Below are 11,894 nucleotides of genomic sequence, written 5' to 3'. Positions count from 1 at the left end.
CCCTTCACCAGCCTTTTCTCTTAAGATTTGTTCTGAGAGAAGTCTTCTTCCTATTCGCCCCTTCTGTATGCTCCAGTGGTCACCCTGACTCCCCAGACTTGGGAAGGGAGTGGGGTTGTTACTAACCCGGGCCAAGCAGACACCTGCTCAGTTCACCTACCACGGTGATCCCCTCTGATTCCTACCCGTTGGAGGCTTCATGTACCTCGAAGCCCTCCTCCACCCTACCCAGTTCGTGTCCACTTTATGTAGGGCACTTATCTGAAAGCACCTCCCTCGCGTGCAGCACTCTGCAGGTGCTACCTGGACTCTGTGGCCCGCCTTCCGGCCCGCCCCGCGCGTGAACTGGGCATGCCCAGAAGTGCGTAGACACGCCCGCCTGCTTGGATCCGCGGAAGACACTGCTCCGCGCCACCATGGAGCGCATCGAGGGGGTGGCCGTGGGTCTCTGTGCCCATTCGCCCTACCTGCGGCCTCTCACGCTGCACTACCGCCAGGTGATCCGCCCCGCTCGCATGTCTCCGCGTGCTCACCCCCAAACCCCTGCGTTGCAGGCCCGGCCCCGCCCCCGAGCTCAAGCCTCCGCCCTGAGCGGATTCTCAGAGCTTGAGCTCCGCCCTCCTGCAGTCCTGACCGCGGGTCAGTCCACCCGGAATGGCCTGGGAAGGGCATGCGAGGAGAATCTCTCTTTCCTCCAAGATTTGACTGGCCCTCCATTTCTGACCGCCTGTCGATACTTTCATGCAGTTAGACCCCTTGATCTTTGGGTATCGGGGCAGGAAGAACTCTTGGGAAACCCCACATTTGCAGAAACCCTCCTTTGCGCCTTCTTTCAAGCTCCTCCTTCAAGCCTTAACAGAAAGTATGCTGTCTGGAAGAAGCCTCCTCAGCCTTTCGTAGTTCCCAGGTGTCTCCCAGAACAACAGGGCCATACATAACTATCTCACATGGCACCGTGGGGGTACATAGTAGGTACACAGAAAACATTTGTTGAACCTACTTGCTGCCTCTTTCCCCTTACCGTGTGGTCTTCTCTCTCCCCTACCCTGCATAGCCCTGCCTAGCAGGCCTCTGGCACATTACCTATTTCCACTCTCTATGTGGTCTGATACACACTGTTTTCCTGACCTCATCAACGTAACCCTGCCTGGGTTTCAGCTTAGATCAAACCACCCAGGGCTTGGCATTTGTCCAGCTCTCCCACTCTCCGAGTGACATCCATCCCTCGACAGTGTTGTGGCCCCCAGCCTGAAAATCCCCTTGGCTCTGGTGTGTTTGCTGTATGGAGGTCTTTCCCCCCTACCCCTAGGTGCAGCAGAGGTAGTATAGGCTTGAGGGAGCAGTTGGATTCATTGAGGAACAAAGGGTAGAGACGAGACACGGAGGTCAGGATCCTTTTCCCTTTCACTGGCTGGTGACATGGGTGGCCACTGGGACTCTTACATACCCAGCACCTGGAGTTCTGATGGGCAGTGGATGGCCCAGGCTAGTTCACTCTCCCCCCACTTCCTGGGAAGTGCTGTGGGGTGGCTTTGCAGACTTGGCTGGCAGTCCGCCAGCACACTTAGACTGATGGCATTGGTAACCAGAGCCCCGTTGAGCAGGCAGTGGCCCCGCCATAGTCATAGCTGAATGGGCCAGGCAGCATTTCCTTGGGAGCTGAGGGACACCGGGCTGGGCTGTGTTTGCCATGGGTAGGGGGATCTGCAGCCTTTAACTGACCAAGAGCAGCAATGGCCTGCCCTATACAACATGGGTCCACTGCCACATTCTAGAACTGTCTTTCCCTTCCAAGGCCAATTTCAGCTTCTGTGGCCCTTCCCACAGTTCTGACAAAGTGTTTGACCCTGAGTCAAGAGGGTCCTTGGAAGTCACCTAGGGTGACACCTGAAGGGAAGCCGTGGGGGCAGGCAAGACAGGCAGGCTCACTGCAGCCTGGGCAGGTAGCTTTCTTTGGAGCCTGCCTGGGTGGCTGGAGATCGGGCAGGCCTGGGCTCGCCTCTTGAGGTGGTGCTTCAGCGGCCTCCTGGGCAGCCTGACCTACCCGGGACATTGGCTCTTGTCTCCCCCTGGAAACCAGACTGATGCTGCCCTCTCAGGATCTCTCTCCCTGCAGGCTCAAGTCTACCTCTCTGATTTGAGATCTCTACCTGTGAGACTCTCTCGTCTACCTTTCTCCACCTGTAGACCAACACGAGGAAGCCCTGTGGCTGTCTTCAATCTCTGTTTGTCTGTCCTCTCAAATTGTTGCCTGGCAACACACTGTCTCTGGGACCCAGGCCTCTGTCTTTTTATGCAGATTGGATGGAGCCCCGGCATCTGTGGTGGGCTAGGCAGGGCTCATGAATGACCCAGAGGTGGACTAAGCAAGTCCGCCCCACCAGCAGAGATCCTTCAGGAAGGAATGCTGGCTCCAGTCCTAGGAGACAAACTGTCTTTCCAAGTGGCATTTTGATGCTGGGGATTGTGGGGATGGTGGGATCTTTCTAACCTTGTATACAAAGCACCGTTGACGCCCTTTCTGGGTGCCCCCCTTATCTATTTCTTTTTTTTTTTTTCCCTTTTTTTTTTTTTCCTGAAGCTGAGAACCGAACCCAGGGCCTTGCGCTTGCTAGGCAAGTGCTCTACCACTGAGCTAAATCCCCAACCCCCTTATCTATTTCTTGAGTGCTACCCTACATGCAGGGACAGCAGGACTATGGGATGTGTAAGAGATAACGCGAGCCTGAAAGAGGGCGGGGCAAGTATTTACCATCCATCTGACATGCGCAGATCCGCCGCTGCAGCGTAAGCTGTCCGGTGGCGCACGGGAGCTTCGGCAATGAGTGCGTGACTTCTGCTCTGCCCACCTGGAATCCTCCCTGCCCTGCCTAAGGGTATCTCATCTGCTTTTCCTGTGTCCTCCGAGCTCCTCCCCACACTTGGTGGCGGCACAGGCCTCTGTCCTTTGTCCTCATGAAATGCCTTTCCTGCCCTTTGCCAAAGTTTTCTGCCTTACCTTTCCCAGAACATCAGGCTATCCTGACCTCCCGGGCAATCTCCTCCACCTGCTCCAAGTCCCCATTCCTGAAGGGTGCAGGCAGGCAGTAGGCCTCCCTGCTGGGAGCTGCTACAATGGGTCTGTCTGACCCCTGTGCATCTCCATCTGTTGGTGGCAGCCACTCACCCTTCCTGATTGCTACCCTGTCTCTTTCAGGATGGCGTCCAGAAGTCCTGGGACTTTATGAAGACACATGACAGGTGAGAGGGGCTGGCCTGGCCACCGAGGAACTCCCCAGTTCCTGCTCTTTTTGGTGTCTTCCGACACCCAGTCTCTGACTCTCATGTCCCTGAGGCCTGCTGGCTAAGTCAGGTAGTGGCTGGGAACACCAGGCCCTTAGTAAGATCTACTGATCTTCCTCAGGATCCAGAGCATGAGGGTGTGACAGTTGGGAAACTGGCCAGCAGGGGCCTCCACTTTCCCAGCTGCCCAATATGTTGTCTCCCCTGCCCCTCTCCCGTGAGCCGGAACATAACAGGTCAGGGCCCTAGCCTGACTGTGTGGTCTTCCCATCTGAGCAAGGCCTGTCATGGGAAGAGAGAATAGCAGGATGGAAACCAGGGCTCTGAGGAGAGGGGGATGTGTCTTTATTGAGTTCTGTTTCCCCCACTCAGTGTGACGATTCTCATGTTCAACTCTTCTCAGAGAAGCCTGGTGTTGGTGAAGCAGTTCCGGCCAGGTGAGACCAGCTGGGTGGACAGGAATCAGGAACAGGGGAATTATAGCATGCTTGAAAGAGATGAGGCCCTTCCTTGATCCTGAGGGTCTGGATGCTGATGCTGTGGTGGCTACAGGGGAAACTGAGGTCCAGCAAGAGATGCCTGGCCCAGAGTAGACTACTCTGAGGTGACCACCCTGTGGCTGTGTCTCCCCCCACCCCCCCATACCAGCTGTCTATGCAGGCGAGGTAGAGCGTCACTTCCCAGGGTCTCTGACATCTGTGGACCAGGACCAGCCCCAAGAGCTTCAGCAAATACTGCCTGGCTCAGCGGGAGTGATGGTGGAACTCTGTGCCGGTATTGTGGACCAGCCTGAGCTCTCACTGGAAGAAGTGGCCTGCAAGGAGGCTTGGGAAGAGTGTGGCTATCACCTGGTCCCTGCCGATCTACGCAGAGTTGCCACGTACATGTAAGGAGGCTCGGCAGGGTGGAATGCTATCAAGTGTGGTCCAAGGGATAAGAGGGGCCGCCAGGGAGCGGATGAGAACCCTGTCCCCAAGGGCGTACAAGCATGGGACTAGAAGAGGGTTAGTGGACCATGCCTCAGATCCTAGGCTGAGCCAGACCTGAGGCTGGTTCTGGAGCTTGCTAACCCCGTGCCCCTACCCTTCAGCCCCAGCCATGTGGGGTTGGGCTCCGGGTGGCAGCTGCTGTCGACAGATGCCCCACTTCCTGTGGGATTAAGCACCGGGCGCTGGGGGTGGGGTGAGTCACAGCTCTGTTCTCAGCCGGTGGCTCAGGAATGAGGGAAGGACGAGTCCTGGGGAGGAGAAGGAGGAGGGACTACCCCTACTGAAGCCCAGGTGCCAGCCACTCATGCCTCCCTCAGGCGGCCAACCAGGGCTTCCTTCCTCAAATGGGAAGCTACCCCTTGCCTTAGGATGTTGTGTGCATTCCTGACCCCTGCTGAGATCTTAGGGCTGAAAAAAGGTCGCATGGTGCCTGTCACCCCCCAACAAGGCTGTGTACTTCTGACCACCTTCAACCAAGAAGGACCGGAGTCCCTGCCACCTCTCTCCTGGCACACTTAACGGAGCCAGGGCCCTCCTGCCTCCATCCCTGGTGACCTCACCCTGTAGCACCAAGCGGTGGATCCAGAGTGTTCATTATCTTACTTCTGGAGGGCTGGCCTGTGTCCTATGCTATATCCTCCATGTGGACAGCCAGTAATGCCTGAACCCTTCAACTTCCAACATGGCAGTGTTTAGGTCAGGGGGAACCTAAGGAGCCTGACCGTGATAGGAATCTGGCCTGTGTGTGGGACAGACAGGGATAGACGGCAGGAGGGAAGTTTGTGTGCATGCGTGCATGCATGCGTGCATGCGTGCGTGTGTCTGTGTGTGTGTCTGTGTGGGTGTGTGTCTGTGTGGGTGTGTGTCTGTGTGGGTGTGTGTCTGTGTGTGTCTGTGTAGATGTACTGGTAGACAGTTCAGAGGTTTCATAGGCAGGAAGGACCTCTCTCTGGCTGTGTCCTGACTGAAGAAGTGTGCATGTGTCTGTGTGTCTATCTGTGTGTGTGTATGTGTGTGTCTGTCTGTCTGTGTGCCTGTGTGTCTATCTGTGTGTGTCTATGTGTCTGTGTGTCTGTCTGTGTGTCTGTCTCTGTGTGTGTGTGTGTGTGTCTGTCTGTCTGTCTGTCTGTCTGTCTGTCTGTGTGCCTGTGTAGATGTCCTGGTAGACAGTTCAGAGGTTTCATAGGCAGGAAGGACCTCTCTCTGGCTGTGTCCTGACTGAAGACGATACTGGACAGCCGGTGAGTGTTCTGGACAGTGAACACCCTATCCATTTATACTTCGAAGAGGAGGGTATGTCTGTGAGGAAGCGTGACTGAGAGTGAGGCTGAATGACATCAGAGCAGCTGTCCCTGTGGCCTGTATGGGGACCAAACAGCCCAGAGCCCACCCACTTACTGGTTCCCTGCCTACTACCCCAGAGGTAAGCCAGTCCACTCCCTTGATAGTCGAAGATGGCCAGGCCCAGAGGGGTCCAGGGCCTCCCTTATTGTTACATTGTAAATGAGATTAGAACCAGCCTAGGCTAGGGCCAGCTCCCTCATTAGCTAGGGAAAGTGAGACCGGAGGCTGCACAGACTGGCTGATTTCAGTCACAGGTACAGCCATGACTACCAGAAAAGTGGGTTCTCACTTAGGGGTGTGTGGGGATAAAGTGGCTGGGCATGGTCAGTCTGGGGTGGGGGTCCTCCTCTTGGGTACTGGGAGGATTTGACTTCTTCCAGCTCGTTCCTGCCTCCATGAACTGTCCTGCTGTGAGATTCCCTACCTCCACCCCCACATCCAGTCCCTGGCTCCCCAGCCAGTCAGAAAACTCTGATATGGATAGGGCTGGCTTGGGCCTTAGCAGTTATGGAAGTCAGAGGCTCTGGTTGAATACAGCAGGAGTCCTGGGTAGGGGCCTCACAGATTCTAAGGACCTATTACAGGTTCTAACACCACTTGCTTCTCACCTCATGGCTTCTGTATATGCGCAGTCCGTGTCCAAAGTCCCTGATCCCCCACTCATAATCTGCATTCAGAGATGCCTGCCGCCTCCACGGTCCACACAGGTGCAAAGGTAGCAGATCCTTGTGGCTATGGGATAGAGGCTGTTTTCTGACTAGCTGCTAACTGGGAACCACTTTCAGATCTTAGTGATGCCTGCAGGTCCTTGCTGTGTGTCTTCTTACAACACAGCAGCTTGTCTGGTCTCTGTGCCAGCAGAGAGTTAGCAGACCTCTTCGAAGTTTGAGCATGAAGCTCTCTTGTGAGCTTGCCTGATCAGACCAGGCCTCTATATCCATGCATCTCCCTCAGGCTGAATTCAGTCAGCTAGTCAGACAAGTCCTGGTTCCATGACATAAGGTGCCTCTGACATTTTTTGTGTTCCGCTAAATGTCAGATGTCGTCATATTCATCTTGACAGTTTGACGGCGAGCCTAGCCACTGGTAGCTCAGCCATCGCTCCAGCCAGGATATCAAATCCATCTTAAAAATCATTTCCGTGCCCTCGATGGCTACCTCTGTCACACAATAGCCGGCATACCCAACATGCACGAGGTTCCCCCACTGTAGGAGGCACACACAGACACATAGACAGACAGACAGACAGACAGACAGACACACACACACACACACACACACACACACACACACGGACATACCCACGGTGGGGTGGTATTTGGGAAGGGTGAAGCCACACAGAGTTCTGACCACCAGGAAGCTAGAGTGGGAAGCACGAAGGCAGGGTGTCTGGCAGGGCCAGCATGGTGTCTCAGCGTCCCCCGTCCTACCTGACAGGTCTGGAGTAGGGCTGACTGGCTCCAGGCAGACCATGTTCTACGCGGAGGTGACAGATGCCCAGCGAGGTGGGCCTGGCGGAGGCCTGGCTGAGGAGGGAGAACTCATCGAAGTGGTCCACCTGAATGTGGATGACGCCCAGGCCTTTGCAGACAACCCTGACATTCCTAAGACTCTGGGTGTTATCTTCGCTATCTCCTGGTTCTTTAGTCAGGTGGTTCCCCATCTGAGCCTCCAGTGAGACCCTGGGGCTGGACAGGCCTATCCCATCCACTCATTCATGCCCTGCACACTCAATAAAGCATGTGTAATTTTTACTGATGTCCGCTGGCTTTGAGCACTGTGTCCTTGGTGAGGAACAGTGCCTTGGAGGGTAGCAAGGTCTCCATATAAGTCCTCTGTTCCTCTCCTGATGGTGCAAGTGGGAGGCAGATGGTTGTCTGTGGGCTGGCATGAGCCTAGGCAGAATAGCCAGCTCATGAGGGGACCAGGCTAGGTGTTCAACCTTGGATGGGGCTGCTATTCACGTGCATAACATGAACCGTGTCCACAGGAGTAGAGACAGGCCTCAGTTGAGAGGAAATGGGCACAGTACTGCCAATTCCAGAGAGCGTGTACTCCCTGATCTGGGCAGAACACAGGGTCCTTGCCATGCCTGGGGCTGGACTAGAACCACTCCCATTGCCCAGGAACTCCAATCTGGTGGTGTTCTGTATCTGCTGTCTCCAGTACCCTCTCCACGTCTTCTGAGCCATAGGAAGTTGGGAGGGGACCTCTCTCGGCCTTCAGGACATGAATGTCTGTAGGCCAGGTCATCATGGGGATTCAGGGCAGTCATCTTGGTGTGCGCAGCCTGATTCTTACGCAGAACTGCCTTGGGAGTGTGACAGCTCACAATGCTGCTGGCCTAAGGCTCTCTGGCTTGAGGGTAGGGCTACATGCGTAGCTTAGAGCCACTCTGCAGGTCCCTGGAGTGCCTAGCACAAGATAAAAGAGTACTCTGTCCCACCTAGCCAGCTGCATGAGCCACAGGCACATATTTAGGACCCATCTGTGAAAGGTGTGCTCAGGCAACATCCGAGGGACCTGTTGTTTGTTCTGTCTCAGGATAAGGTCAGGTTCAGAACAGAGGACCAGCTTCAAACCCTTCAGCCAGCATCTTGTATGACCTCCTTGGGTCATGGACCACTGATCCTCCCCTCTCCCCCCAGCAGTGAGGTACCCTGGAGGGGTATATCCCTCCCCACCCCCACCCCACCGGTCAGTACAGTGGAGCGCTCAGGTGATGAGCGCATGTCCTGGAGCTCTGGGTCCCAGCAAACCCTTGGAGGAGACGAGGAGCTGAATGAAGTGTTGGAGTCCTAATTGTCGTCACTGAGACAGGCGTGCTGAGGTGGAATGGGTGCTCTCTTTCCTCTCATAGTCCCCCGCCCCGCCCTGGAAGGTGAGGGACACCGGCTTCACCCCCTCCCTGTGCCCCAGGTGGGTGTGACACTGAGGCACCACCCTGCGGAGGCTGTGACATGTGGACTGCTCACACAGCACCACCTGTATGCAAATCTTTGCAGCTTTAGGTGAGGCCCAGTCAGACAAGCTTTTAGTGAAGGGTCCTTAGGTGTATAGTGTGTGACCAGGAGCTAAATACGGGGAGAGGGGGGGCCCGGTGACCCAGCTTCACCCTGATGTTCCCGGGACAGGAATCGACCCAGTCCCTACCATGTATGCCCTTCCCTGACTTTCTGCAGCTGCCCAATGCCCACCATCAGAATCCTGTGGCTCTCAGGGTTGCCCTTGGGTGTTGGCTGTCGGAGGGGCTTCTAGTGGGCACTGGGCGAGGGAGGGCTCAGGCCTGAAGGATGGGTTAGGAGTCAGGGCACCTGGGTTTGGTTAGAGTCCAGTCCCTCACTCAGCTCTGCAGCCTGACAGGCAGGTCAGCAGGCACCGCTCCTTGGCCTAATGGAGCTGGCATCGATTTCCCGGCTTGGGGTGGGGGGGCTGTAACCGGAAACTCCCCTCCCTGGACGCTATATTTAGCATCACAGGACATGGGCGGAAGCATAGCTCACTCCAGAGCCCAGCCAGCTCCGTCCAAATCCTGGGCTGCCTCATCCTTCAGCCCTGTCTCCAGGCCCCCCTCTGTGCCCACCCAACTCAACCCAAGCACCCATTCAGAAAAGGTCCAGACCCCCTAGTGCTAGGAATCTTAGAGCCGCCAGGTGGGAGCCCAGAGGGTGTTGTGCCCAGTAGGTGATGCAGGCCTTCCTGAAAAGGACCCCCAACAGAGTCAGGTTAGGGATCCTGAGCCCCCAAGTACACTGGGAGCAGCATCAAAAAACAAAACAAAACAAAACAAACAAACGAACAAACAAAAGAACAAAAAACCAACCTACAAGGTTAGGAGGGTGCCCATGGCAGTTCTTCCCAAGGGCTGCAGAACTCTGTGCAGAGGGGATTTTCATGGGAGGGACCCTCTCAATGCAAGTGACCACCTTTCACACCTTAAGCGTTTCCTGGTCACCATCAGGCAAGGTTGTGGCTCCCTGAAGACAGGAGGAGGTCATTACCACTGTGGGGATAACATCTGGACTCGGCAGGTGTCGCCCAGATATTGAATATTCTGCCATAATATCCACCAGCTGTTCTGGCCAAGGGGACCCAGGTCTCACTCACAAAGTGCCTGGATGGATAGGAGAGGCTGACTACATCTCCCTGCTTTCCAAGGTGTGCTGGTGGCATATCTGCCTTGGACCAGTGTGTAAGGTGAATCCCGTGTTTTGGCCAGATGGAAGAACCCCTTCCCTGGGCCACTGCACCCACAGCTCTGAGCTCAGGGTGGGGGTGGGGGCAGGTAGGCTGAGTCAGGAAACCACGCAGAAGCCCTTGTCAGCACACCATGGCTCTGCCTGCCGGCCTGTCCTCCTACAGCTGGCTGACAGCAGGAAACACAGAGGTACCCGCAGGGAGGGGCTGCAGCTCCATGCTAAACTCCCTCTCCTCAGCCCCTGCACCGACAGTCACTGTCCTGACTATGCCCGTGCCTTTCATCAGCACTGGAGCATCACCCTGACCTCCCCTCCCACCCCTCCATGCCACAGCCAGGGACCTCGTGAAAATGTAAGTCACGGTGTGGCACATCCCAGCCCTGGTCTTCGTGACTTCTCACTGATGGTCAGCAGGAAGACTGCAAGATCACCACCCGCTTTGGTTGGACTGTCTTGTCCTCACGAGCCCTTGTCAGGTTCCCTCAGCCCCAGAACTTGGGCATATTGCTCCTTCTCTTCCCCTTGCTGGCCCTACCTGCGGGTCTCATAGGGAGCCCTGGCCTGGTTTGGACTCTTACGGTTTGCTTGTCTACAGAACATGTCTAAGCCATCATTCCTCTGTAGACAGAGGCCCCTGCAGGTAGACCAGGGCTGTGGTTGCCTAGTTCACAGCTTGACTGAACACAGGCAAAGCTGGATGCTAAGAAGGCTGTCTGTCTTCTGTGACCTCCTGTCTCTGGGCAAGAGGGAAGGTGATGCTGAATTTGCTAAGGGAATATCTGTTGAAGGATGCAAACAGGAAGACTCTTAATACACACCAATTCCCTTATTCGGTGTCGGGGAGGGGGCCTTATTCTGGGTGTAGCCAGGCCTGGCTCTTGTCTGTTCTGTCATCTACCCTACCTGCCTGTGGGCTCCCCCGGGCTCAGGTTGGAAGGGGAGCACTCTGAGCAGACAGAGCTAGGAATGCTCCAAGGGTAGGGGATGCTGGCTCATCTTTTCAGGCCTACTGTTTCTGTGGGAGATCCTGGATGGCCATTACACAGCGGTAGGGCAGGTAGGTGAACTGGAACAAGGCTTTTCCATGGCTTGGTTCACTGTGTAGGCTGCCTGGCACTGCCCAGGAGAATGGGCAGTACCCCTGATCCACTTTCCATCTACTGTGCCTCTGATTCACCAGCATCAGAACTTCTCCTTCTTCCAGGAAGCCCTGCCTGGCTGGCAGTGACTTGGTCCAGTCAGAGAAGCTAGGGAGAGGAGCCTTGGGGGACATGAGAACCTAGCTATTGTGGGGTTTTTGAAGGGCACATCACCAATCACTGAGGCTAACCGCTGGCGTTGGAAAGGGCCCTGCTGAGTGCAGGAGAGGCAGCTTACAGACAAAGAACCCTTGGCACTGACATGTGGAAGAGGAAATGGTAACCTAGAAACAGGGTCAAGAAATGGTAGTGGAGGGTTGGGTCCCCCAGACTCTGTGACCTAGACTTCCAGACTGTTGGAAAGTAGCTGTCTTGACATGGACCTCTATTCTTTATTTCTTTCCCCTAAATTTGGACTTCTGGCCGGCACATTCCTTGACGATAAAAGGGTCTGGCGATGGCCACCACCTCAGCTTGGAACTGGGGACAGCCTGCAGGAAGGAGCATTAGTTGACCGGCTACTCAACCTGTGCGCTTGGAGGAAGGGAGGGCTGAGCGCCGGAGGGGAGCAGCGCCCCCTGTAGCCAGAGTGAAAGTGGCAGGAGGCTGCGGAGCTGGGGGGAAACTCCTCGGGGGAAGGGGGCGCACCAGGAGTTGGGCTCGCTAGGGTCCCGGGCCCCACCCACTCTGCGTGGGAGCAAAATCCTAATGTGTGCAGCAGGCAGCATCTCCCTTGGGACCAAGAGCAGCGCGAGAGTGGCTGCGCTCTGATGGGAGGGGATCAAGGCAGTGACCTCAGGGGGCGCCCCACTCACTCCCAGGCTGTTAACCCGGGCGAGAATTCTGTAGCAGAAAAGGCCCCACCTCAGCGAGCCTGGGCGCAGGAGAACCCACAGCCCGGTGGCCTGCGCCCCGCCGCCCCGCGCACAGACCGCACCCTC

At 56.0% G+C, this 11,894-nt stretch overlaps 1 protein-coding gene across 1 annotated transcript; it reads left to right on the top strand.

Moving 5' to 3' along the window:
* Positions 1 to 344: 344 nt before the first annotated feature.
* Nudt14 (nudix hydrolase 14) lies at positions 345 to 7,368 on the top strand. Its single transcript, NM_001106760.1, is given in 5 exon segments — positions 345 to 497; positions 3,197 to 3,240; positions 3,655 to 3,719; positions 3,931 to 4,168; positions 7,053 to 7,368. Coding segments are annotated over 5 exon segments (669 nt in total). The 5' UTR covers positions 345 to 416; the 3' UTR covers positions 7,294 to 7,368.
* The last annotated feature ends 4,526 nt before the right edge of the window (positions 7,369 to 11,894 follow it).

This window comes from Rattus norvegicus, chromosome 6 (assembly GCF_021556685.1).
Source record: "Rattus norvegicus strain SHRSP/BbbUtx chromosome 6, alternate assembly SHRSP_T2T, whole genome shotgun sequence".
Classification (NCBI taxonomy): domain Eukaryota; kingdom Metazoa; phylum Chordata; class Mammalia; order Rodentia; family Muridae; genus Rattus; species Rattus norvegicus.
The sequence above is the reverse complement of the archived record's forward strand: the minus strand, read 5'-3'. Positions and strand labels throughout refer to the sequence as shown.